The 27,151-nt window shown below is 40.6% G+C and overlaps 1 protein-coding gene across 2 annotated transcripts in view; it reads left to right on the top strand.

The window, feature by feature from the left end:
• The first annotated feature begins 78 nt into the window (after positions 1 to 78).
• The window catches only part of SBNO1 (strawberry notch homolog 1), a 31,293-nt gene continuing 4,220 nt past the window's right edge, over positions 79 to 27,151 (top strand). The window contains exons 1-31 of one of the 2 annotated variants that reach the window (XM_021532761.3): positions 79 to 233; positions 6,572 to 6,705; positions 7,155 to 7,259; positions 8,096 to 8,405; positions 10,116 to 10,216; positions 11,326 to 11,422; positions 12,514 to 12,674; positions 13,648 to 13,781; positions 13,920 to 14,010; positions 14,936 to 15,097; positions 15,598 to 15,733; positions 15,813 to 15,918; positions 17,109 to 17,262; positions 17,351 to 17,533; positions 17,738 to 17,835; positions 18,512 to 18,663; positions 19,193 to 19,390; positions 19,664 to 19,834; positions 19,923 to 20,092; positions 20,776 to 20,907; positions 22,024 to 22,159; positions 22,585 to 22,697; positions 22,797 to 22,868; positions 23,321 to 23,420; positions 23,928 to 24,002; positions 24,248 to 24,394; positions 24,473 to 24,567; positions 24,704 to 24,796; positions 25,173 to 25,310; positions 25,830 to 25,906; positions 26,623 to 26,816. In XM_021532761.3, the coding sequence (XP_021388436.1) occupies positions 6,574 to 6,705; positions 7,155 to 7,259; positions 8,096 to 8,405; positions 10,116 to 10,216; positions 11,326 to 11,422; positions 12,514 to 12,674; positions 13,648 to 13,781; positions 13,920 to 14,010; positions 14,936 to 15,097; positions 15,598 to 15,733; positions 15,813 to 15,918; positions 17,109 to 17,262; positions 17,351 to 17,533; positions 17,738 to 17,835; positions 18,512 to 18,663; positions 19,193 to 19,390; positions 19,664 to 19,834; positions 19,923 to 20,092; positions 20,776 to 20,907; positions 22,024 to 22,159; positions 22,585 to 22,697; positions 22,797 to 22,868; positions 23,321 to 23,420; positions 23,928 to 24,002; positions 24,248 to 24,394; positions 24,473 to 24,567; positions 24,704 to 24,796; positions 25,173 to 25,310; positions 25,830 to 25,906; positions 26,623 to 26,816 (4,033 nt within the window). In that variant the 5' untranslated portion in view covers positions 79 to 233; positions 6,572 to 6,573. Of the gene's footprint in view, positions 234 to 710; positions 1,143 to 6,571; positions 6,706 to 7,154; positions 7,260 to 8,095; positions 8,406 to 10,115; positions 10,217 to 11,325; positions 11,423 to 12,513; positions 12,675 to 13,647; positions 13,782 to 13,919; positions 14,011 to 14,935; positions 15,098 to 15,597; positions 15,734 to 15,812; positions 15,919 to 17,108; positions 17,263 to 17,350; positions 17,534 to 17,737; positions 17,836 to 18,511; positions 18,664 to 19,192; positions 19,391 to 19,663; positions 19,835 to 19,922; positions 20,093 to 20,775; positions 20,908 to 22,023; positions 22,160 to 22,584; positions 22,698 to 22,796; positions 22,869 to 23,320; positions 23,421 to 23,927; positions 24,003 to 24,247; positions 24,395 to 24,472; positions 24,568 to 24,703; positions 24,797 to 25,172; positions 25,311 to 25,829; positions 25,907 to 26,622; positions 26,817 to 27,151 lie in introns of those variants that run through there. The other variant, XM_021532762.3, reaches the window with a different exon arrangement.

Here is a 27,151-nt window from a genome sequence, read left to right as displayed (position 1 = left end):
GCGGCGGGCGGTGGCTGGCGGGGTCACGTGGGCGGGGAGCGCGCGCGGCGCGGCGGGGGGAGGGAGGCGCGGCCCGGGTCACGTGGTGCGGGCGGCCCCCTCCTCCGGCCCCCCCCCCTCCCCTGTGAGGGGAGGGAGGGCAAAGATGGCGGCCGTGAGTTAGAAAGCGGCGGGCGGCGGGGCCGGCGGCGGAGACTTCCAGGAGCCCGCGGGAGCATCGAGTGCGACGGAGAGTAAGTCCCGCGCTGTTCTTTTGCCTGGCGCCGCGCCTCTTTGGCCGCCTCTGGCCGCTTCTCCGCATTGTGGGGCCGCCCCGGGGGTTTCTTCCCCTCAGCTCCTCACCGGGGCCCGCGGCGGCGGCGCGGGGGTGTCCGGGGAGGACCCGTTGTGCTGGGAGCGGCTCCGCGTCTCCCTCGGTCCCTCAGCCCCGGAAGGCTGCGCGGCCGCCCCCGCAGGGGTCCCGGTGGGCCGGGGGCGGCGCGGCGGGCGGGCCGGGCGCCGCCGCCGCCCCGGCGGAGCCCCGGTTGTCCCGCGAACTTGGTGCCCGGGGGCGTGCGGGGGCGGGCGGCGGGGCCCCCCGGTTCTGGCGGAGCGCTTCTCTACCGGGGGCGGGCGCGGCGCTGGGTTGAGCCGCTCCCCCCCGCCGCAGCCCTGCGCGGGCAGAGCCCCCCGGGCCGGCCCGGCCCGCGCCTTTGTGCGCTCTTTCCGCGGCCGCCGATTGTTGAGGTTTGAAATGGAGAAACGAGGCCGGGGGGGATGGGGGGAGTGTTTGATTTATGGTGCCGGAGCGGCTCCGAAAGCCGCCGTGAGACGGAGCCCTCCCGCCCTTCCCCCGGATTGCGGTGCTGTTGGAGGGATCTTTAAAGAGGTGAAGGTCTGGGAACAAAAAGTCGCTCATGGGACGGGATTACGCAGCCGATTCTGGCCCAACCCGGAAGTTTATGTCGGGAACACGTGTTGGTGGGAAGGTGGCGGGGCAGGAGCCGCCGACCCCCGTCTCTCCCGTCGCCTCCCCGGGGGCTTCCCCGCCCTGCCGAGCCCTCTGGGCCCCCGCTGCTCCCGGGGAGTTGAACCGCGGCGACAGACACGGCCTCAAAGTCCAGGGACTCGTAACGAGCGCACCTCAAACAGAGGTTGCTAGGGTGAGTAATAGTTTAACATAGAAATGCCCCTGCAGTCTGATGGGGAAGAGGCCTTTTGGGTTTTTCTTCTGGGTTTTTTTTTGTTGTTTCTTTATTATTTTTAGCTGGCCAGGTTCCACACTGCATTTGAGAGTATAAATTAGAACTCTTGTACTTACTTTCAGGTATTTAAACACGTAGGTTGGTTATACGTGTTCGATACCTATTAAAGATGAGGCAGATTTTGTAAATGCTTCAAAAATAAAGCCCTTGAATTGATTTGTTAGGTAACTCCAGAGTGAGTGAAAAAAAAAAATTTAGTGTGATCAAACGGCACAGTGTGAAGTTAGGAATTAACTCAGTGGTAGACTATTTGGCTTTAGACTACCAAGGCTGTGTCTGGATTAAAATTACTTAAAAACATATATTAATGTTTTGTAAGCTGCCCTCCCCCAAAATGAAAATCTGTAGTTGATGTTGTACAGCAAGAATTGAAATTGTGTAACAGCGTGACATTTGAATTGGTATTCTGTATCTCCCTCGAAGCCATGAGATGTTACATTTGTATGCAATCTTAATATTTAGAAATAAAATGTGGGGAGTTTGTCTTTTTTCCAGACTACTACTTTGGTTTCAAAACTGGCTGAGAACTACTCTAAAAGCAAATTAAGCAGGTCATGGATGGTGCTTTGAGACACACCTGGAGCTGCCTCCCAGGCTAAAACTAAGGGTCCTAGTGCTCACTTGCTGTTCTTATTTCTTGGAGTTTTTACTTCTTAAAAACTTTCACTGCTGTCCAAATTACCAGATCTAGCCTTTTAGTATGAAAGCTGATTTTATGCCAGATTATTGCATTGTTAAGTCTTAATATTTTCAGAACTTCTGAATTTCACATTTGCAGACTGTGTAACATGGCAGTTGTAAATTTTGTAGAACAGTCATTAAAAAGCTCTGAGGCAGAGTTGAAGCCCACAGAGCCCCGAAGTGTCCCTTGTGTCCTTGAAAGCTTTGATGTTTGAGTGGTAACCTGCCTTGGAAAAGTGGGAATGACTTTTCCAGGATTGGATTTACGGTTTTTGTGAGAATGCCTTTGTACGTGTGAATGCAAAATTAACTGCTAGTCTTGAGGTTAAGGCATGGAAGGATGAGTGAGTTCATTAATTAGGGTTTTGCTCTTTGATTGGATGGTGACTTGGACAGGACCAGAAGGGGTTGGGTCGGTTGAGGTTTTTTTTTTACTGTTACCCAGGTTCCCTTCTGGAGACAAAAGCTGTGAAATGAGCAGAACCCACGTGGCTACCCAGAGAATCCTGCTGGGTGGGATGGGGCTCAGCAGCCCTTACACCTCTGCTCTGAGAGGCTGCAAAAGGAGATGTGAAGTTTTCAGGTCACTAATAACTCATGGTTTAGACAGGCAGAGAATTTGCAGGGCTGTCTTGTCTCTACAACTCCAGTATTTGTGTGATATTATAAATGGTTTCCAGTACAGCTCAGATGACAGGTATTCCCTAAAATGCAGTGGGAAATCTTTCCAGTAAAAGAAAAGTTGCTGAATGCTGTTTGTGTCCCAGCCAGGCATTAACACCCAGGCTGCAGCTGGGTGCACCACAGAGCCCAAGTGTCTGAAGGGCTTGGGAATAGCACTGCCTGCTTGATTGTGATGTTTGGTTTGGACCAACTTATGATACTGTAATTGATTATGGTTTTTAAATAAGCATTTCAGGCATGCAGTGTTACAATGTGTAACTCCCAGACCTGAAAATCAAAAGGCTTTTCATTGTTTGGGATTCTACCATTATGCTTCTCAGGGGAAACGGAGCAGGTTGCTTGACATGTGTTTTAGAATCTTTTTTTTTTTCTTTTCTTTCTTTTTTGTTTTGTTTCTTTGTACCAAAGCTAAAATGGAAGGAGAGAGAGAGCCAGGTTGGCATGGATACATGACATGATATTAAACATGGCATTCTAGTTTTGTATCTTTAAATGAGGAATTATTTACATAATGTGCAGTGATCACATAACTGCCTCTTTATCAAAGTTTTAATCTATGTTCTTCATCAGGAGAGCACCTTACAAAAATGTTTGGTCTCCTTTGGTAGCTCTTCTTGAAATAGCAGCAGTTTGCTTTTTCTTAATACAAAGAAAGTCATTAAAATTACAACCATTGAGATTTCATAAATACATTTTTTAGTTTTATTTAATTGGCTGATTCTTGCTCAGTGACATTAGACTACCTCACTAAACATAGACAATCTTATCTGCAAGATTCTACATGCTCAAAACAGTTCTTTGATGAAATGCTCAGAGAACAGCTTGTAATATTCACAACTTTTTAATAAGTATTTTCTTTTGGAGATTTTGAAGATGTGGCAAACAGGTCCTTATATAGTATTGCCAAGGCTGAGCTGCAGAGCTTGATAAAGTCACTTTCGCTCGTGTTAGCTGAGGAGCCTCCTACCTTGCAAGATTATGGAGCTGGTTCAGCCTGATAATGTTTTAAGCTTAACCAGCATGTGCTACAGAAAATAAAATAAGTTACCACAATGCAGCTTCTCCTGTGTTTTTTTCTTCCTCATTTAATTTCCTTGCAAAATGAAAATGAGGAGGGTGGGCAGCATTGGTGCTTGGAAGTTGCACAAAGCCTAAAATTGGTGCAAAGTATTCAGTGACTTCTAATGTAAAAATTCTAGAAGTTCAGAATTCCTTTTGTTCCAAACAATGCAGCTTTGTTCCTACTGTACAGAAACAAAATAAGTGAAACTAGTCAAACTTTCATTGTCCAAACTGACAGACAGACAATTGCTGTTGTTTTACTGAGCTTTTTGCAGGGTTGTGAGCAACGATGAATTTTTAAGACTTAAAATTTGGGGTATCAGGAGAGAAGTGCAGCTGGGGGATTTCTTATATGAAAACAGCCTCACTAGAAAGAGGTGTTTCTACACTGGAGATATTTCCTCTGAAATTGTAGGAATTGCTTTGCTAGTTTCTATTGCCAGTCATTTGCTGAAAACTTTGAAATAAGCAACTGTTATGAATTGGTTTTTTTCTGAACTCTGAAACTTTTTTAAAAAACATAATGTTTTTAAAGGCTAAACATATAGAGGTCAGTGGCATTGTGGAAATGTCAAACTGGTCTTCAAACAGATGGCATGGGTTGTGACACCATTGTAGGGTGGCTGGGGAAGATGTGTTTTTGTGGTGTTGGGTGTGGGTTTTTCTTCTAGCTTTGGTTTTGCTTTGAGTCTCAACTTCATAGAAAGGCCTTTCATTCCTAAAATGTGAGAGCAGACTAAGAATTCTTGAGTCTTTTAATTTTCTCTTAGTTCTCAAGTGAAAATCCCCAAGCTCCTGCCTTTTTGTGCCTCTATTTAGTCCAGTCCTGTAGCTCTCAACCAAGTTTTAGTCATATCTTCATTTAGCAGTGGGGTGATCACAACTTCATACAGACTAAAGAATTACTTAACTGATGGTTTTTCTGTTGTACATTTAAATATTTTAGTTTGTCCTTTGAGCAGAGGTGTTGCCCTGTGTGGGTGTTCATGCCTCTTTCCCAAATGGATATTGTGAAGTTATTTTAACTTCACTAGTTAACTTCAACTAGTTATTTAGTGATTTTAAAGTGTTTTGGAGCCGTTTTGGTGGGGTAACCTGTGTTAATTCCCCTTCTGTAGAGAAATTCATCTTCAGTAGCTGCTCTCAAGTTCTGAACACCAGACGTACTGATAAGCAACAATTTCATCTGCAGATTTAAACTTTCCATCCCTCACCTGTTACTGGTTAGTAAACAATGCTGCAAGCCTCTGAACTTGGATGTGATGGTCACTGTTAAGATTTCAGTCTGATGAAAATTAAGGATTTATCCTATCTAATTAATGTATATATATATAGTCTCCTTTTTTGAGAGAGGAAGCACAGTCTTTCTGGAATGAAAGTTGAAACTAAAAGTCGGGTCTTACTACTTTTGTTGATCCATTCAAGATTCTGGGAGACAGGCTAGTGGGTGGTGATATCCTTTTAATGATGCTGCCATATCAATTAAATCAGCTAGATGACTTAATATTTTCTGTACCTCATAGCAGCAAACAAGACCATTCTGCCAATTTATATGGTCACCTCAAATGCCTTTAAGAAAGAGGAGTCTTGTTCTGACAAGCAAGTGGTGTTTGATGGGGCTGTGTGTAGTCAGCAGCAGTCCCACCAATTGATTGTTGCTTTGATATTGTTTGGAGCATCTTTATTTTTTCATCTATTAAAATGTATTTTCCCCTTGTCCCAGTACATGGCACTTATGGTGCCACCATCTCAGTATGAATCCACAACCAAAAGGTTTCTCCCTGCTATTGCACAGACTAAAACTGGGAAGAGTAAGAACTAAGTGCCTGAGGCTTAGCTTATTACAAGAATTACCTGTTCTGCTAAATGTGCTGAGGAATATGTGTGACCAGCCAGCTGGATGTGGCTTAGCTGTGCATGTAGAAGGGATGAATAAGGGAATGCTGTTTTAGAGTTTTTTGAATGAACATCTAAAATGCCAACAAAAAATTTTGTCCTCTTACCTGCTTTAGAGTAGGTGTTTTGCTTCATTGGGTTTTGATGTTTTAATTCCCAGTGGGTGTTAAGGGGTGTGGAGGGTGAGTGAAATTAAGATCTGCTTGAGGTGCATTTTAGACTGTATAAGCACCAAATCAAGTTCTGTGAAATCATTTAATTTTTTTCTTAATACTAAGGCAGATGGGTTTCCTTCTTAAGCAAGTGAAATGTGTTATCTTCTCTCTTCATCTTTAAATATGGAGTATTTGGCTTTTTAATAAGTTTTTATACTGTCTAGAATAGCTTTTTGAAATTAGTTTTGCTTGTCCTACACATAAAGGAGTCTGTGACCTGATGTTAGTGTCCTATTTAATAAGCAGTTACATACTATAATAGTAGCACATTTGTTCTCTCCACTATGCAAAACAAAATTTCTCCAGTGAATGAATGTAACCTAATGTAATAGCAAGCAAGAAATTGAAGCTTTCCTTATAAGCTCTTTATCACTAGCTTGTTACAAGATAAAGTAAATGAGTTTTAATTGTGTTTCCCTCATGCAGTTGCTTCACCAACAAAGATGGATCATTAGCATAACATGGTCTGACCATTTCTGCTCTTGGTATTTCTTGTAACACTTGAAAATGTAGTGCCTCAAAGACTAGAAAAGGTGTCTTAAGTTTATGGGTATGATAGCATTTTGTGTAGTAAACTGTTTAATTCTCTCTGCTTTTAAATGTGGTGGATATGTTGAAAAGCCTACACATAAACAAAAGAACTAGAGCACATCTAGAAAGTTAAACTGTGTGTACAAGAGACTGCAGTGTGAATGCCCTTAAATCGAGGAAATGGAGATGTGTGTGGGCAAAAAATAAATCAGAATTAAATCTACTCGTATTCAGGTGTTTTTGGTTTTTTTTTTTCAGAGATGGTGGAGCCAGGACAAGATCTGTTGCTTGCTGCTTTGAGTGAGAGTGGAATCAGTCCAAATGATCTCTTTGATATTGACTCTCCAGATGTGGTTCTTACAAATCCAGCACCAACTCCAGCTGTTCAGCAGGTTAAAACAAGAACATAGGGATTTGTTAGAGCTTGGATTTGCTGGGATGGAGGGGCTAAAGGGGATAGTGTGCATGGCAAGTGGTTGAAGTATGTGGAGTTTTCTTAAGTTTCTTGCTTCATAGTACTGAGGTTGGAAAATGGCTTGTGAATTAATTTTAAACTTCCATACAAGAAATCAATGTTAAACACTTGAGAGCAGTACAGACAGAAATATGCTTAATTCTAGACATGACATGGGGACATAATGTCAGGTATCCGTGGAAAACTCTCATGTCATTGGGAACTAGCTGCTCTGCAATAAAATACATAAAAACTGTAATGAAATACCATGTTTAAACTCCCTGATGGCCTTCACTCTGCCAGAGTGTAGCCACTTCAGGCACAAACTGGGAACAAAAGCCTTAAGGTTTTATTCCTGCTGACTTGTTTGCTTTCTTCCCTCTGCAGTCAGTACCACTCAGTGCATTAGAGCTGGGCCTGGAGACTGAGGCTGCAGCTGCTGTCAAACAAGAACCTGAGACTGTCTCCACTCCAGCCTTATTAAATGTTCGGGTAAGAACTGAACTGCTGCTCCAGCATTTGGGTGGGGAGGGGGCTTAACTTGGGCTGGGCACCAGGTGCCCACAAAACTGCTTTATCACTCCTCCATCTCAAAAAACCATGGTGAAAGGCTCATGGGTTGAGATAAGGACAGGGAGATCAGCAATTTGTCATGGGCAAACTAGACTCAACTCGAGGAAATTAATTCATTGCCATTTAACAATGGAGGAGGAAAATTAGAAATAAGAACAAATCTAAAAATACTTTCTCCCCACTCCTTCCTTTGTCCTGGGCTCAACTTCACTCCTGGAATCCGTGGTCCTCCAAGGGCTGCAGGGGAGTCCCTGCTCCAGCACCTGGTACCTCCTCCCCTTCCTTTACTGACCTTGGTGTCTGCAGGGGTTTCTCACATATTCTCACTCCTCCATCCCAGCTGCTGATGGTGTCACAGTTTTTGGCTGTTGTCAAGCAAATACCTTCTCACTGGCACTGCCAGTGACACTGACTTGGCTGAGCTTTGGCCAGCAGTGGGTTGGACTGGCTTTATCAGATAGGGGGAAACTGTAGTGGTCATATCTTGTACTTGGGTGATGAATTTTTCTTTTATTTTCCTTACCTTAAAAAAAAACCAACTTCTCAAATATGTACCATGTATTGAGAGATGCTTTTTGCTCAGACTGTTGCAGCACAAGATAATTACTCTGGCACCTTCAGCATGTTACTTAAAGATATTACTTAATTAAAGTGTCTTCTAAAAACTGGTGTATCCTGTGTGCTAACTGAAGTCTAATAAAGTTTGCTCTTTTTTTGACTGTTTTCTGAAAATTTCCCTGCTTCTTTGTTGCCAGCAACCACCATCCACCACAACCTTTGTGCTGAATCAAATAAATCAGCTTCCAACTCTGGGGACGACAATAGTGGTGACAAAAACGACGCCTGTCACGACCTCGAGGCAGACGATCACTGTAGCAAAGATCATCCAGACCAGCACAACCACTCGGCCCTCGGTGGCAGCACCAGCAGCTCGCAATGCCTTGACCACTGCACCTTCCAAGGACCAGATTCAGCTGAAAGATCTGCTCAAGAACAATAGTCTTAATGAACTCATGAAACTGAAGCCACCTCCTAATATTGCCCAACCAGTAGCAACAGCAGCAAGTGAGTTTTCTTTCTAATTCAGTATTTATTTAAATAATGAAATAAAAGATCTTTGCACATCGTGGATTTTCATTGATTAGTATAATATCTTGGTAAAATGAAGTGGTTCAGGAAACCTGATAAATTTCATTCTAACTGTAGTAGTGTTAGAATTTAGGGTGAAGTAATATAAAATAACAGTTTAAAAATTAAACTCTTAATTTACGGCATGGATTGAGGAAAATGACATTGCAGCTGGAAAATTGGTAAAATTATTTTGTGAACATTACTGAAGTCAATTAGCTATGTTACTGGAGTCTCCACCAGTTCCTGTTCTAGTGTATACTTGGAACTACAACAAACTAGTACTATTTTCTATTTAGCATCTTCCAAACTAGAATTGTAGCCCATAAGGTGTTTGTGTGAATTGTCTCCTGCAAAAGGAAAATCTGTCCCTTTGTTTCGTTGGAGGCATCAGAACTATTGTTTAAGAAATTAAGCCCTAAAAACTTGCTGTTTATTTTCATGTTACTTCTGAAATGCTGCAGTAAGTTAAATGCCACAACTTCTTAGTTATCTTCATTTTGTGATTCCTTCCTTGATATTTTCTTGTATGTTATTTTTAACATGTGGTCAACTTGTGGAAGGAAAAAGCCACATGTGTGTGAAATTAACTCTTTGAAGTTGTTCTGATTTTAGCTTGAGGTTAAGATTAGGCCAGTTCAATTTGAGAATATCTTCAGTGCTGCTTTTTTTTTTTTATTCTGAAAGATACACAGGCATTTTCTGGATTTCTGTTATTTTCATTGTCTCTGAAACAAGCTTTGCTGATTTTATAGGTGTGGTTGGCATAACCTATTTTTCTGTATGCAGAGAGAGTGCAGTGCAGGAGCTTTCTGTTAGAACTGAAACAAAAAGCAGAATGTCCCTCCTGTGTCATTGCTTTCTCTTAGGGAGTGGTTGCCAAAACCCAAGTTGGGACATGAACTGAAGTTGGGGCAAGGAGTAAAGGAAGTGAGGAGGAGGGAAGAAAGCAGAAGGGGATAAGTCAGTGCTATTAAATCAAGTGCAAACTCAGAGAAGCACAGAGTAGGTGACACAAACACAGTAACTGTTAGAGGGGCACAGCTGCAGAAAACATGCAATCTGTAGCTTCTGTGTCAAGTGAAAAGGGGACTTGCAACTTCTAGAACTGCATTCCTAATCTTACTTGTGTTCCCGTGTCTCTGGATCTTTCCTCATGTTTATTTTAAAAAATGACAAATACTTGTAAAATAGAGAAGCTCCTGAAAGGAAAATGGTCTTTTCATATAATTCAGACAGCAGGAGTTCTAGATGGGAAAATATTAAGAAGTTAAATTATGCAATGCCTTTGAGGAAAACATTTATTTGTGCAAGTGCTCTAATTGTTTTTAGGGACAATTATGCTAAGTTTATTACATGCATTGATATGATGGAAGCTTGACAGCTGCTTTCAATATTTTGCATTTATCCTTATGCAAATTATTTTAGTTGTGTACTGAGCCCTATTCCTAGTTCCTTGCAAATGTGGCTGAAGACAGGAAGGTTAATAAATGGTTTTCTTAAAGGATCCTGTTACAAATTTGTTCTTGAAGCATCACTGTGCTCCTGAATACTTCAAACTTCTGTTCCAGCTCGTTAATAGGGTAGCATGTTAATCTGAGTTGATGTTTGGAGGGAATTCTGTAAAGCACAGCTTTTCTTTTGCAGCTGACCTAAGCAATGGTGCAGTGAAGAAGGAGGCTTCCACAAAAGAGGTAGCAAGAATATGGATAAATGACATTAAAATGAGAAGTTTTTCACCGACTGTGGTAAGTGGCACAAATTATTCATTTGCCAGACCAGAGTGTTGCTGGCCATAAACAGTTGTGGCCAGTTCCAGGAGTTACTCATACTTGTCTTGTGTGTGGTGGCACTGTCAAGTGCATCTGTTTATTCAAAAGGTCAGTTGCTCCACAAGATGAAACTTGGTTAGATGAGTGAAGTTAACAGGTGTGCTGAGCTTAGATAGTAAAAGACAATTTCAAGAAATTACTGTCCTTAGCAGAAGCTGATGTGGGCCAAGAAAGGTGTGGCTCTGATTAAAGGTGATAAGCATAGCATTTCCTCTGGGTTAAAACATTCTCTTTTAAAATCAGTAGCAGTGAGGAAACTGAAAGACTTCCCCCTAGCGTGGCTGTGCTTCTAGGCAGTTAAATTGAAGATGTAAATTGAATATCATTCAATTTTCTAAATGTAATAAAATTACATTCTGATGTTGTAAACATTTGATTTTTGGCATCTTCACTGATAGCTAGACTCAGGTTGATGTTTGGGAAGAACTGTGCTCCTCAGTGACTGCCATACAGGAGGGGGTTTTTAGATAATTTCTTTTGTATTAAACATTAGTAGTTGTGGAGGATGTTTGATTTTTCTTCCATTGAGTGCTTTACAAATACATAATTACATTGGGCAGGGTCACAATAAATGGGTAACTGTCAGGTTTCAGAGAATACTGGACAGAACTGACTATTTAACTATAAAGTTGTGAAATGGTGTCATGAATATGGAACTGCAGGAGACTCCAGGGGAGTGCTTGAATAGGAGGGCTGTCATGTTTTCAAGGCAATTTTCTTTAAGTTATAGTCTGATTTTAATATGCAGTAAGAAGAATTTCTTTTTAATTCTGCTTATGTGAGTTTGGAGTGCTTGATCTTGCAAAGAAGAGCAAATTCCCTGACTTAGTGTCTTTAGAGGGTTGTTCAGAATGTAAGCAATCTACATTTGTGTGTAGTTTCCCAGGGATTCACTGGTTTGTTCCCTACATGTGTTAAAACATTGAAGTGCAAGTTTGTCCTCATTTCCTTTCTCATGTTAATTTCCAGGAGATGGAATATTAACAATGTGCTGTTTGACTAACACAAGTATTTCTCAATTCTAGAAAGTGCCAGCAGTAAAAGAAGAGGAGGAACCCGAGGAAGAAGATGAAGAAGAAATGGGCCATGCAGAGACCTACGCTGAATATATGCCAATAAAATGTATGACCTGATCTTCTGTTACATCAAAAGGCTGCATGTTTTGAGAGTCAATTTATTTACTGTTGTGTAATTACTAACACAGGAAGTAGATACTGTCTGAAGTTAACAGGACCTGAATACATTGTGGGTTTTCCTAGGAAATCTATCTTCTGTAATGCTTAGATTTGGAAGATAAATGGATTTTTAAAAGAAGATAAATTCTTCAGTATCATTGAGCAGTATTTGTTTCACAGATAATGAGTGATGAACTAGAATCAGGCCTGTTTTTTTACCTCTGTTAAGATGCCTTGTGCCTCAGCAAAGGAAATTTTGTAAAGGAATTCAGTGCTCACTGCTACACTTGGGAAACTAGTTTGAGTCTTTTGGTGTGAAATCACCCTAAGTACATTCTTCCTGCATTGTTCCTGGCTGACTACTTAGAGCTGACTCTTGGTTGTTTTTGAGTGACTCTTTTTACTGCTGTTAATTGCCATCTCCTCTCTTTTCTCTTTTCTTTGTTATACCCATTGACAATGAGCTGTTATCTTGTTTGCTAAATACAGTGACCTGCTGTAAAAGCAAGGCAAAATTTTTCAGGGAGTTTGTAGCTAAGTGGTTAATTTTTATTGTTACTGATGAGATCTGTCAGCAATTAAATCATGTCTGTTCTAAATCTTTTTTCCTCTCATTCTGCTTTAAAATGGCACAGTATAAATAGTGAGAAGAATGTTGCTTTTGTGATTCTGGCATCCTGAGGCTGCTTCTGGCCTTTTTGGAAAGACGACGTTCAGACTGGTTTTTCTCAAAAAAGTCAAGTACACAAATACTTTAATTTTCTGTAAAGTGAATTTTATCTAATCTCATAAAAAATGTAGGAAGGTGGTGAGAAGAGAAAGTTAAGATTGCAGTTATAAATTCAGATTAATGTGTTCCTTCATATGCAATACAGTTTAACACTTGAGAGATTGTTGCAATGAAACATACTCGTTGAGTTCAGCCTTTGCAATCACAATTGTAAGTTGTTTGGGTAAAGATAATAACTTGTGCTGCAGCAACAGAACTCTGTATTTTGTTTTCATCTTCTGCCTTCCTTCCTCTTTTTTCTCCATCAGTAAAAATTGGTCTGCGTCATCCTGACCCAGTAGTGGAAACCAGCTCCTTATCCAGTGTGACTCCTCCTGATGTGTGGTACCAGACATCAATATCAGAGGAAACAATTGACAGTGGCTGGTTGTCAGCTTTGCAGCTCGAAGCAATCACTTATGCAGCCCAGGTATGCCAGACATCAGCACAGCTTAAAAGCTAACAGAGAATTTAAGAAGAAAAACTAAAATCTGACAAGTGCAGCTATGTCAGTTTTACAAGGAGATAAAATAATAAGAGCTTAAAGGTTTGAGTTGCATTAGAAGATGGCAGGTGAGCTTCAGCTCAGATAAATGTGAGGTAATACAACTAGGAAAATTTCCTCTAAACCACTGCCATGATGGTGATCTTTTAACTGTCTTAGAACATGTTAGTCATTTTTATTTCTCTGAAGTAGTTTAATGGCTGCAGTAGCAGCAGGCTGAGAAAGCCAGCCCTTTTTGACATCCTTGGGAAGGGAATAGAGAACAGCACTGGGTGTTATTTTTGCTGCTGGGTTAAACTTCAGTGTTCCCACCCCAGATGTGTGTGCAGCCCTCTGTGCTGGGGAAAGGAGGCAGTGGAGTTACAGGACAACTAAAATGGTCACAGGAGGGAAAAGTTACCTCATGTAAAGAGACTGACACAGCTGGGACACCTGGGGCTGGAGGAGAGAGAAAGCAATGGGAATTAAATCAGGGTTAAGATAATGAAGAAGTGAGTGATATCACACAAAAGCAAAGCAGAACTTGGTGACGCTGACAAGAGATAGATTTAAAATGGGTAGATTCAGAATACTGCATTCCACAGGCTGTGGATGTCTGGGTCTTGCTGCTGCAAAAGGCTGTACAGGTGCCTATCAGTGGATTAGGAAAAGGCACAAAATATTGTACCGATGTTTAGAGCAGTTCTGGGTGCTGAGGGAAGAAAGGGGAGAATGGATCACACAATACAGTTAGGGTGCTGTGCTCTCCCTAAATAAAATCCCCTCTTCCTGCTTCCAGGAGTTTGCTTGGACCACTGGTCTCCTCCAATAGGATGTTTCTTATGTTTGCTCTTTTCTGACAATCCCCTGTGATGTATTCTGGAGAATGGGTACAAGTTTTTTGTTCTTTCTCCTACAGCAACATGAAACATTCCTGCCCAATGGAGACAGAGCTGGATTCTTGATAGGTGATGGTGCTGGTGTAGGAAAAGGAAGGACCATAGCTGGAATAATCTATGAAAATTACTTGTTAGGCAGAAAAAGAGCAGTCTGGTAAGTGTGTCAGGATTTGTTAGAGCAGACACTCCGGTGACTCTATGACAAATTCAGGGTCATCTGTCCTCTGACAAATGTTCTACTGCCTTTTGACCTGCTGTAACTTACAGAACGTGCTTTGTTTTGTATCTTCAGGTTTAGCGTGTCAAATGATCTGAAATACGATGCTGAAAGAGATTTGAGAGATATTGGAGCAAAAAACATATTGGTGCATTCATTAAACAAGGTGTGGAAACTTTTTACTATGTACAGTTGAGGCAAACCTTTAGGTACGCTTGTGTGACAAGTTGTGCGTGTTGGCTGTTTTAAGAGCAAGAATGTACTAATTTCAATAAATTTGCTGTCTAGGTCTTGTTTGACAGGCCTAAATCTTACAAAGAACCACACAGAGCTTTAAGTTAATAATGTAAATAGGCCCCTTGTAGGATTAAGTCTTGGCATGTGTCCTTTTTTTAAAAAAATTACACTTCAAACCACTACTGACACTACTAGTAAAGTATTTTCTAGAAGCTGAAATATTCTTTACATATTTAAGGCATTTGAATTTTTTCCTATCTCAGTGCACATTTTATATGTAATGTATTTTATGTGTAATACTTGAATAACGGACTTGCTCAGTGATTTATTAAAGCAGCAGTGGTGTATGCAGTTATTTTTGGAGACACTGCCTCTGCTCTGGATTAGCTGCTTAAAATGTAAAGTGTGATTGCTGGTTGAATTCACTGAACTTAAAAGTTTGGTTTAAGTTGGTATTTTTGCTTTATGAATTCTTAATTTCCAAAACAAGGCTTTAGAAATCATCATGTGTGGTAGCAGCAGGTAAATACACTTGAGGTATTGGTTCATACCAAGGGATACATTGAAACTAAAATCTCAATTGTATTTAAACTAAGGAAACCATGTAGCAAAGATTGTGGCCGCTAAGCTTTTGAAACCTCAGATGTAGTCTTCCTTAAGTCTATGTTTTAGTAAGGCCCTAGATAACCCCTTAACCACTTTGCCATATCAGCTGTGCCCTGATCATGATGTGAGGTTATGGGTGGCTCCAAGTGTTCACACCTTTAAGACCACCAGCATCCCTTAATCATCTGGTAGGTGTGACTGAGGAGGAGTATCTTTTGATTAATTTCTGTAATTTCTATTTATTGCAGTTCAAGTATGGGAAGATTTCATCAAAACATAATGGAAGTGTGAAGAAAGGTGTCATCTTTGCTACCTATTCTTCTCTTATTGGGGAAAGTCAGTCTGGTGGTAAATACAAAACCAGATTAAAGCAGCTTCTTCACTGGTGTGGTGAAGACTTTGATGGAGTTGTATCCTTTTTCTGGAATTCATTTGATTATAATGAAATTGCTATTTAAACTTATATCTTTAAAGAGTTTTAGGTATTCTTAATTTGTAATTGCAATCAGTTGTGTGCATGCTCTGACATTACACTTGCAGTTTCAGAGACTTTGTGTCAAACATTGCCATCGACTTGTAACACAACTGGTACAAGAGTGAATTATCTGATTTTTTCTATATCAAACCTATAAAACTAAACTGTTATCCTCAAGAACATAAAGTTTACATTGATATTTTTTACTGACTTATTCAAATATATATTTGGAGTATCCACCAGCATTTTCAAGAACTCAAGTGTGGCAATTTACTATCTAAATATTTTTCCAAGGTTTTTAGTTATAATTACTAGTGTCTTGAGTTTACAATTTCCACCTGCCCCCTGTTGTAAGTAGTAGATTTTCTTGCCTTCTGTTCTAGCTCCTCATTCTGAACATTAGTGGGACAAAGCTTTTTCTTAATTATGGTTCAGATCGTATTTGACGAGTGTCATAAAGCAAAGAATCTGTGTCCTGTTGGTTCATCAAAACCAACAAAAACAGGTCTGGCTGTATTAGAACTTCAAAATAAACTTCCAAAAGCCAGGGTTGTTTATGCCAGTGCCACAGGTATGTACTGCTGGGTTTGTATTAAATGTTTCTGGATGGTTTTGCTGGTACTGGTACAGATTCATGTTTCTCTTTTTAGGTGCATCTGAGCCAAGAAATATGGCATATATGAACCGTCTTGGAATATGGGGTGAAGGAACTCCATTTAGGGAATTCAGTGATTTTATTCAGGCTGTTGAAAGAAGGTAAAATTTCAAAGACCTACAGCAGAATGCACAGGGTTGTGGCTGACTGTACTTCCCAGTTCCTTATCTTTGCTCTCTAGTTCTTTGCAAGCATGTCCTGTCACACTAAGAACTCTGGCTTCTAAATCTAGCAGAAGTGTAATTTATCGTAAGTGATGAAAAATAAGATGTTTCCTTTGTTCACAGAAAATTTTGAGAGCTTTAAAAGCTTTCTGGGAAAAGAGGCCTCTCAAAAATGTGGGTGTTAGGAAAGCAAAATACTTTGCTGCTCCCCATTAAAATGCCCTGTATTGTAGTGAGTATGCTCAGTGTAGTTAATGGCTCACTATTTGTAGAAGGCCTCTAATGTTTATGCATTCATCTTAAGCAATTTAACAGGAGGAAATCTTGTGCTTATTGGCATAAGAACCCAGTTCAGGGAAATTCTTTGTGCTTATACAAGGTACTTGGTGTTTCAGAACATACTAATAATACTAAATGTGAGAGGTGAGTAGAAAAGGCTGCTGCCACATTCTCTGGTGGGTGAGCATCTTGCTTTGCCTACTCAAAAAGAATTTTGGACACTTCATATTACCACAACAGGGTTTAGGATGCATCTTGTTTACCATCTACATGATGTGTGGTTTTTCTGGACCCTGCAAGTGTAGCCTCCCTTCATTGCTGGGTGCATATCAAATAAGCAATAATAAAGTTAGAGCCCCAAGTCTGTGAGTAGCAGTCAGCTGTTTTGCGGGTGACTTCTGTGCTCTCAAGGTGTGTTGCTGTTGAAGAGAACTGATGTTGCTTAATAATTTAAAAATTTTCATATCAGCGTAAGTCTGAATAACTTACAATGGTTTGTATTCTTTCAAATCATCAGCAGCTTATAAAATTAGAATGCAAGAATTTGCTGATATTTGGACCAACTTTATTATCCCATTTGAATTTATAAGTTACTGTCTCTTAATCCATCCTAGGTCATGTGGGAAAAAAGTAACTGAGTCTTACCTCTTGGGATACACGTAACATTTACAAGGCAGGGATACAATTTTATGTAAAGACTAAGTTTCAAATTATTTCAAAAAGATATTCCTTCACAATTATAAGCTGTTTTTTTTCTTAAGTACTTGGGGTTGTGTTATGAGGCTTTTTTTAACAGATCCTTGCTCTTGAAAATTCTAATATGGACTTAAATTGTTCCTTTATTTTAGAGGTGTTGGTGCCATGGAAATAGTTGCTATGGATATGAAGCTGAGAGGAATGTACATAGCCAGACAGTTGAGTTTTTCAGGTGTAACTTTCAAAATCGATGAAGTTCTGCTCTCACAGGAATATGTTAAAATGTACAACAAATCTGTGAAACTGGTAAGAACCCCTTTTGAAATTTGCTTTCTCTGTTAAGTTCTGAGAGGTTGAAGTTGGTTGAAATTTGAATGCTCCTTTTCTTGTTTAGTGGGTCAGTGCTCGAGAGAGGTTTCAGCAAGCGGCCGATCTCATCGACGCAGAGCAGCGCATGAAGAAGTCCATGTGGGGTCAGTTCTGGTCAGCTCACCAGAGGTTTTTCAAGTACCTTTGTATAGCCTCAAAGGTGAAGAGGGTGGTGCAGTTGGCTCGGGAAGAAATCAAGAATGGCAAAGTAAGTTGATCAAGACTGATTTTTAAATATTTGTCTTAAATGTAAAGCTATTCGATTAATTTTTTTTAATAGATATAAAATAAAAATATTTTCAGCCATAGTAGGAGCATGCTTTTGTATTTCATGCTATCTAATGAGCAGAAATCAGGCAAAATAAACCTACAGCTCAATCATAGTTGACACTGGTATTCTTTTGTCCTTCAGTGCGTTGTCATTGGCCTGCAGTCGACAGGAGAAGCAAGAACATTGGAAGCTTTGGAGGAAGGTGGTGGGGAACTGAATGACTTTGTTTCTACAGCAAAGTAAGACTGAATTTTGAAACTGTTCTTTACAAAACTAACCTTCATCCAGCTTAGTGTGTGTATGTAGTCATTTGTCCTTCTGTGTGTCAAATGTGCATCAGTGCACAGAAGTTTAGGAATCCTTTAGTAGTGACATTCTTTACTGAAGCTTCCTGTACCTAAAATCTGGCAGCACTGCTCAGGTGAGGCAGTGGATATCTCCTGGTTCTTGTGGCATTCCAAACTGATGTTTTCAGGTGTGAATAGCTCATACTGTTCTCTCAGTACTTCAAACTGGGAGGATGGGGAGACCTGCCAAGTGTGTGCTGCATTTATACCAGAGCAAGTTACAGACCACGACTTCCCTCTTTGATCGGAGGGAGCAGAGCCAATCCTGAGGCTGCCTTGCTGAAGATCTAAATGAATTAACTTAATTTTTTACTTAAATTGAGCAATAAAAAAATGGCAGTAGCACTGCCACTTGTTCCCAAAACTAAATTTAACAAGTTATAACAGTGCTGTAGAAGAGATGTGTCCTACTTTTAGGAAGGTGACAAATACAGTAATGGTGATAATACAGAGAGTGCCCAGCTGTGCTCACGAGGAGTCATTCTTCAGAGAAGTCAAGCAAGCTGTTGAATGTTACAGGTTTGTACTTAATGCAAATTCCACTGAGCAGCCCTTTTTTCTTAAACAGAGGAGTATTCCAGTCTCTTATTGAGAAGCACTTTCCAGCTCCTGACAGGAAGAAGCTGTTTAGCTTGTTGGGAATTGACCTGACTGCTCAAAGTAATAACAACTCACCCCGAGACAGCCCTTGCAAGGAGAACAAAGTAAAGAAACGAAAAGGTAATGCTGAAGTTCCTACACTAATGGCACAGGGAAAATGGCAACTTCAGAGCTGCCTAAAAGTGAACTTTGTGTGGGGAAAACTGGGAATATCTGTACAGTCATCCATGAAGGAGAATGTAGTAGATCTCTTAAGGCTGTTGTTAGAAGTTGCCATTAATTGCTATAAATTTTAGTTAATTTTGCTCAAAATTTGATTCATCTTCTATGGAACCATATCCCAAAATGCCTTGTCTGTGTCAGCTCACTTCCTGATACAGTCATGCTATCTAATATCTATCTAGTCAAGTAATTTTTTTTATCTTGAGGCTTAATGAAGAGAAGCTTAATACGACCCCCTTCCCAAACTGAAAAGTAGGTGATCATAAAAAACTTGGGGAAGGGATCTTGCTTAAAGCCTAGATTATTTTAAATAGCTGTGTTTTCAAAATATGAATATTTTTCTGGTTTGTATGGTAAAACAGATCTCGAAGTGTGTAGACTACAATGTTTAAACTAATCTCTCTTTCTTCTGGGATGATGGAATTAGGTGAAGAAATAAGCAGAGAAGCCAAAAAAGCCCGCAAAACAGGTGCCCTTGCAGGGAGCAGCTCTGATGAGAGTGAAAGCGAGTCTGATGCTTCAGACAATGAAGAAAGTGACAATGAGAGCTCCAAATTTTTGAGTTCTGGAGACGACGATGACTTCAACCCATTCAGAGATGAATCCAGTGAAGATGATGAAGATGGTAAGACAATCTAAGTGGTTCAGCAAGAAAGTAGCTGTATTTGCAGAGTAAGCAGGAAACCTTCTCAAACATTCCAGTGAGCCATAGAGAAGTGTTTATAAGCAGGTAGTTTAGTTCCAGTGAGACTACAATTAGTAGAATGTGAAACTTCAATTGGATTTTTGTACACTGGAATTCAGATTTTTCTAAGTCACTTTATGCAACGATAATGTATTTGTTTCGAAGGGATAGATGGCTGCTTAGTAAATGTTTGAAACTTTTTTTTAACTTCAGATCCCTGGTTGATTAGAAAAGAGCATAAAAAAAATAAAGAAAAGAAAAAGAAGAAAAGCATAGACCCAGATTCTATTCAAAGTGCCTTACTAGCCTCTGGTCTGGGATCCAAACGACCCAGCTGCTTCACTTCCACTGTTGGAACCACCACTTCTAGTACCAACACGTCTGGTAAGAGCAACTTTCTTTGATGTTGATTCATTTCCCAGCAGTTAGGCAATAAAATTCTAAATCTCAATGAGTCTTTCTTAACTTTCAGCAAACAGTAACACAAACAGCAGCTTCGTAACAAGTCAGGATGCTGTTGAAAGGGCCCAACAAATGAAAAAAGAACTGCTGGATAAACTGGAAAAGCTGGCTGAAGATCTTCCACCTAATACACTGGATGAGCTTATAGATGAACTGGGTGGTCCTGAAAATGTTGCAGAGGTAGGCTGGTGTTCACATATAGAAAAAGTATGTTTTTGGAGAGGCTGTTTATCAGTTTTAGACAGTGATTTTGGGAATGAGAGCAGAGATTACTGTGCCTCTGAATGAAAGAGAAATTTGAAGATTGTGTTAGAATACAAAGGGAGATCTGAGTGGACTAACACATTATTTCTGAGGGTTGATAGTTCCTGGTTAGGTAAATCACACCAATTTCTCTTTTGTTTTACTGTGGCCTATTTCTCTGACTGGCTGCAGTCAATTTGCTGCTGGTGTGTATTAAACAGACAGGAGCTTTAGTTCATCCTCCAAGGCAGTGGAGATTAAGAACCTTTATGTGTTGATGAAAAGCCTGATTAATTAATCTCTCAATAACTGTCTCTATCAAGCAGCAGCATCAGTGTGATTTAAAAGACCCTGTTAAAATCAGTTGTAGCCTAATCTCTCTGTTTAGCTTATTTTCTTAGTGCTGCTGGTAAATCTGTTATGAACAGTAGCATAATGCAACATCATTTCTACATAGATTTGCTCTGTCATATTCCACATAGCAGAGAGTAGTAGTTTTGCACTGAGAGTAAATTACTGAGCATTTTATTGTGGGTACATGGATATATAATAGTGCTTGGAGCTTTTGGTGCTGGGGTAGCTTTGGTATTGCCACCCTGAGCTTGTGTTCCCTTCCAAAGATGACAGGCCGCAAAGGCAGAGTGGTGAGCAATGATGATGGCAGCATCTCCTACGAGTCAAGGTCTGAACTTGATGTACCCGTTGAAATCCTGAACATCACAGAAAAGCAGAGGTTCATGGATGGAGATAAGGTAATCTTTGAAGAGAGAGACTGTAGACAAATGTGTCAGATGCCATAGTAACTAAGCTATTCACCAGTGACTGGCAGGTAGTGTAAGTACTAGTTAAGAAGCACTTTCAGTTCAGTGCTGTTTTGTTTTTCAAATCAGTGTGTTTAAAGGTCAGGCTGTAGTTTGGGTGACCTCAGAGGACTGTGTTTGGTGTGCATACATGTGCCAATCTGAAAGCTGGCACCTTTAAGTTTGTTTGTAAAACAATATGTGTTTAAAAGGCAGATTTGTGATTCGTATCTTTGATTCATTGATCTGGGTCACTGTGCACCTCCCCTTTCAAGAGGAAATAATTAAATTAGGAAATGAGGAAAACCATTCTATGAAAACTTACAGTGAGGGGTGAAGGGAAAAGGTGGGACCTGTTAACCTTAACAAGGATTGAGAAGTTACACTGGGAGGAGTGGTGGCTTCTGCCTTTTATGTTGCACTCTGAAAGAAAATCCTGACCTGAATAATGATAGAATTGCATCTGATAAAAGAAGTGGGGGGGAAAAAGCCCTTACCAGTGGTTCACTTGGGCTGTGCTGCCACAAGAGGGCAAATGGAGTAAATGTCACTGCATGGAACTTGTGTGGTCCCTTTGGCACTTGAGGGGAAAAACTCAGGTTCCTGTAAGTGATTTGTGCACAGTCCAAACATTTACATTCTTTCAAGGCAAATGCATTCAGGCACTGGGATGGCTGGATCCTCTTCCTTGTACAGCATTAGCAGCAATATTTTGTCCTTTCTTTGGTTTGCTATTGGAGCAAGCCTGTGTCCCTCCCCTTTCCTTCTGAAGTACAGGCCAGTGTCAGGGAGACCTGCCCCCTGGGCTGGCAAGGTTTTGTTTGCTCAGGGAATTGTTGTTGAAAAGTAAAGCAAAACCCCCTCCTTTCACTCAGAAAAGTTCATTAGCACTTCTAACTCTGATACAGAAAGCCACACCTTTGCTGCCCTCCCTCTGCCTTGTGAGTAACAGTGAAACCATTCTAGACCCATGTTTGGTAATAGTTGTAAAACGAGAATTTTTGTTTTTGGAAGCTGAAGCTTGATCTTGGATTTCTTGCTAACTAAGAGTTCTTTTCTCAATCATAGAACATTGCCATCATCTCAGAGGCTGCCAGCTCTGGTATCTCACTGCAAGCAGACCGCAGGGCCAAGAACCAGAGGCGGAGGGTTCACATGACCCTGGAGCTACCGTGGAGCGCAGACAGAGCAATCCAGCAGTTTGGTAAATCACTCACTGTGTCCTTAACCAGCAGCAGACTCAGGAATAATAACTGGACTTACTGCTAACATAGAAAATCAGATGGAGTAGGCACCTCCTAAGGACCCCTCCGGTCTCTGGTACCCATGAACAGAATCAGCTTTGTCTGTGGTCATAGCTAATGGTCTTGAAAGCTTTGAAAAAAACCTCACAAACAAGCCTAGACTGAGCTTTAGAGTTTCATTCACATATGAAGTGTCTTTATAGAAGTTGCCATCATTTTTAGAGTATCTCTGTGCTACCTTCTGTTTGCTGTATTACAGCAGAAACTAATTTTAAGCAGGATTAAGTTCTGCCCTTTTTCCTTGCTCTTCACAGTTTGTATTTTATTAAAAATATTCAGTGAAATAGAATTTATCTAATATACATGCTTCTACTTAATTATTCAGGAAGAACTCATAGATCCAACCAGGTGACTGCTCCAGAGTATGTGTTCCTCATTTCTGAACTGGCAGGAGAGCAAAGATTTGCATCTATAGTTGCAAAAAGACTGGAGAGCTTGGTAAGATGTTTCATGAGGTCTGATCCTTCCTTTGAGAAAGTGCAACTTAGATTTCTTCTTCTTAAAAGTTGTGTTTAATGACAATGACGTGTCTTACAGGGAGCCCTCACCCATGGGGACAGACGGGCCACAGAAACTCGAGACCTCAGCAGATTCAATTTTGACAACAAGGTGACAATTCTATTTCTGTTGGGGAACTCATGCTGTGGCACTCATTCCACAGATGACCTGTTGAGGAAGGTTCCTCTGCATCCCTTACCTTTCACTGTATCACTTGCTGATGGAAGGCCTCTTTCTGTAATCCATAATTCTATTTGTGAAGCCATGTGGAACACATGTGTGTAAATCACTTTTCTGCTCTTGCAAACAATCAAACTTTTAAGTAAATGGTGTGTGTCCTTTAAGCCATGATGAAAGATTAATTTGGCAGTTCTTATTAAAAATTAAGACTGGTCTGTTTTCAGTTATAAACTACACTACGTAAAGGTGATAAACAATTCCCTTCACTGTTGCACAGAAAAGCTTTTCATTGGGAATTATAAATCCATGTTAAACCATGTGTGCCTGGGGCTGAGGCACAGACACTGGATGGCATTGACAGAGCAAGTTTTTTTCTTACACAGTATGGCAGAAATGCCCTGGAGATTGTTATGAAATCCATTGTGAACTTGGACTCCCCAATGGTCTCACCTCCTCCTGATTTTCCTGGGGACTTCTTCAAAGGTAAGATAATTCACTAGCTGTGATAGCTACCTTTTGATCCTTCTCCACTACAAAGAAAATCAAAATACTGTTAGGGCTGTAAAACACTGTTACAATTTAAAATGATCAGCTGAGACAGATGGGAGTAAACGCCCAGTGAGAGTCTGTGCACATTGCTTGAATGTTGAAGTTCACACATGAAACCAGATCTGTGAACTCCTAGTGTGAGGAATGTTCTGTATCTGCTTGGCCAGTGTGTTATAAACAGATTTTTATCCATTTTCCCATTACCTGTTGGAACTGTTCTCGTGCATGGTGCCATTGGTGCTTTCCCTGCCTGGGCTTCCTGCAGGGACAGAAGGCAAAGCTGTGTCTTGCTTATTGATGTATCGGGCAGAAACTGCAAGTAATGGGAAGTGAGGGGTGTCAGAGGCTTTGGAATTGGATCCTATGGCTAAACAAGCTGTTACTTCACTGGGCTATTTTTAGATGGCAAAGCAGCTATGATTTAACTTCTTTCTTTCCTAGATGTTCGTCAGGGATTGATTGGTGTAGGCTTGATAAATGTAGAAGACAGATCTGGAATCCTGACGCTTGATAAAGGTACTTGGGTGTGCAGTGTATCTGTAGAATGTCCCTGGGAACATCTTATGTCATGACAGTGGATTCCCAGCAGCAGAACTGAACTTGTAACTATCTAAAAAGTGACTTTTTTTGAAGAACGTAATGTTTTCTGCATTTCTGAAAGAATGTATTTACATAGTATTTGTACGAGTCTTTGGATACTGATTGAGAGCTTGTGGTTATCAAACTTGCCCTAATACTTTTATTTCTTACTCTTTTTTAAGATTACAACAATATAGGGAAATTCCTGAATCGAATTCTTGGTATGGAAGTCCATCAGCAGAATGCTTTGTTCCAGTACTTCTCTGACACATTGAATGCAGTTATTCAAAATGCTAAAAAGAATGGAAGATATGACATGGGCATCTTAGGTGAGTAAATAATTTCATTGTGCTCTTGAACTTCAGTAAGAACAGAGCAACAGAATAAAACTCTGCTTTCCTTTTCAGATTTGGGCTCTGGGGATGAGAAAGTGAGGAAGGCAGATGTTAAGAAGTTTTTAACTCCTGGATATTCTACCTCTGGGCATGTTGAGCTGTACACAGTAAGTTAATCCTCTGTCATCTCTGTAGGAACAAATAGCACTTGTCAGTAAGTTTTTACAATGTGTTCAGTCCCTACGTGTGTAACTGTTTTAAAATCTGTTCCCACTCAAATACCCCTGCACTGCTGTCTTGTAGATCAGTGTGGAGAGAGGAATGTCTTGGGATGAAGCAACAAAGATCTGGGCAGAACAGACAGGTCCAGATGATGGATTTTATTTATCACTACAGGTAAGATTCTTCTGTCTCTTGGCTTATGTTCAGAGGTTTTGGGGGCTAAACTGAAAAATTTGTTCAGTTTTGCAAAATACATTAAAATCAGGGTTTTTTAACACGGAGTATGATATTCTTCCTGTTATCTCCTCAGGATATATCTGATAGGAATATGAGCCCAAATTAATAGCTCTTATTGAAACCTCCACCAGGAAATTGTGTTTTCACTGTGAGGTTAATGTGGATTACTGTGTTCTAGAGGTGTATTACTGTCCTTGGTTGTACTGTTACACAATCCTATTACTCTGTAAAGAGCACAATATGGAAACACTTAAGCAGATGCTTTAATCATGTGTTAATTCAGGAAGTTTTTGGTTTATCTCTTGTTTTCCAGATAAGAAATAACAAGAAAACAGCAATTCTAGTAAAAGAAGTGAATCCTAAAAAGAAGCTTTTTTTGATATACAGACCAAATACAGGGAAACAACTCAAACTAGAAACATGTGCAGACCTGAAAAAGAAATATAAGAAGGTAACCATTAAAGTTATGCTTGTTTTTTTTAATTTAGAAAAGTTTGAAAATAATTATAAGGGCTTTATTTTTTTTTATATTTATGTATAATTTTGACAAGTCAAAAAGTAGGCTTCTTTCTCTGGAGCAGACTTTTTATTTGGGTCTATTTAAACAGGTCTGCATGACTTTGGCATTCCTATATCCTTTTCTGAATTTCTTTCTGAATATAAATTATCTGTGGTGTGGTAATAAAAAAGGAGGTTCCTTATGGTCTAGCAAGTGTTGAATTTGTAAGAACTTAAGGAAACTCTCATCAGGTGGATTATTGAAAAAGCTCTGAGGTTCTGCTGTGTTTAAGCATTTTGCTTGTCCTTTGGAATGGATAATTGGAAATTATTATAATGTAGGATGCTGTACCTCTCTACAGCATCCTGATGTTGGTGCTCCCTCCTTTCTCTTTATAATGACCAAATTATTTTTATTCCATGTAAGTTTTGATGTGTTTTACTTCATTCCCATTTTGGATGACTCTTCCAGGTACCTTCTGAGGATGCTCTGCCGCACTGGCTGGAGCAGTACAACTCCTCTGCAGACACCTGCACCCACGCCTACTGGTCAGTGGCTGTGCTTTAACTTCTGCTGTTTCACTTTGGGCTGCTTTGTCACAGCTTCTGTTCTTCTGTCCTGCTTGTAAAGTCTTGTGTTTCTTGTGTAAGGGAAATTCCCCCATGACCAGTCAAGTGACCCAACTTGTGAGTGAAAACACTGAGCTTTGCCCTCAAGTCCCAATACATGAGACAAATGTTAATGCATAAATTACACTCAGAGTGACTCAGGAGTAGCTCGTGCTTGAAGTGTGTTCGTCTGTTCTGTCTTTATAGTCTGATAGTTGAAATGTTATTGGAGGGGAGATGTTTAGAGATGAGATGGATGTCAGAAACAGCTGTTCCTCTGCTGCCTCCTGTGTGTCTGAACTCAGCTGATGGCCGAATTCCTGAGGAACTGCATAACTGGTAGAAGTTTCAGATTAATATTGGAGCTTCTGAAGTAGCCTGATCAGATACCAGTGTCCTGTAACATACTCCAGTTCTCAGGTGACCTCAGTGATGGTATCTTTGACTCAAAGCTCTGTGTGTTTTGTAGATCAGAGCTTAACTAGGCCAGCCTTTTCCAAAGCTTTACTATTTCCTGTCCTCAGTGTTCTTCTCTTAGTGCATGTGCAGCCCTTGCTCGACTCTTGAGTGCACATTAAATAACGAGTCTCGTTTTTAATGAAATTAGATACTTTAATTTGCAGAATGGTTTCAAAAGCTTTTCTCTCTGCCTGCAGGAGAGGCAATTGCAAGAAGGCAGGCCTGGGGCTGGTCTGTGAGGTGGGGCTGCGCTGCAGAACCTACTATGTGCTGTGTGGCTCCGTGCTGAGCGTGTGGACAAAGGTGGAAGGAGTCCTGGCCTCCGTCAGCGGCACAAACGTCAAAATGCAAATCGTTCGCCTGAGGACAGAGGATGGGCAGAGGATCGTAGGTGGGTGCATGGGCTGCTGCTCTGCTGCACCTTGGAGCAGGGGGGCTCCAACTGCTGAATGAATCTGTGTTGGCAGCCACGTGGCTGAGTTGGGATAAAGGTGTTTAAAAGAGAGCAGGCTTGTCTGCTGTGGAAGGGGCATCAGTGCAGCTGTACAAATCTACAGTACAAGATATTGAGGAGATTAATGAAGGCAGGTTTATTTTTCAACGAGGTCTTGGAGTACCTAATCTCAGTTCTTTGGATTTACTGCAGCAAAAATGTCATGCACTGCCTGCTTGAGCCAAGGTTCTGTGACATCATCATGGCTCCACTTTTTCCCCCACTTTTGGCAA

Source organism: Lonchura striata, chromosome 18 (genome assembly GCF_046129695.1).
Source record: "Lonchura striata isolate bLonStr1 chromosome 18, bLonStr1.mat, whole genome shotgun sequence".
NCBI lineage: Eukaryota > Metazoa > Chordata > Aves > Passeriformes > Estrildidae > Lonchura > Lonchura striata.
This window is presented reverse-complemented; position numbering and strand designations above follow the sequence as displayed.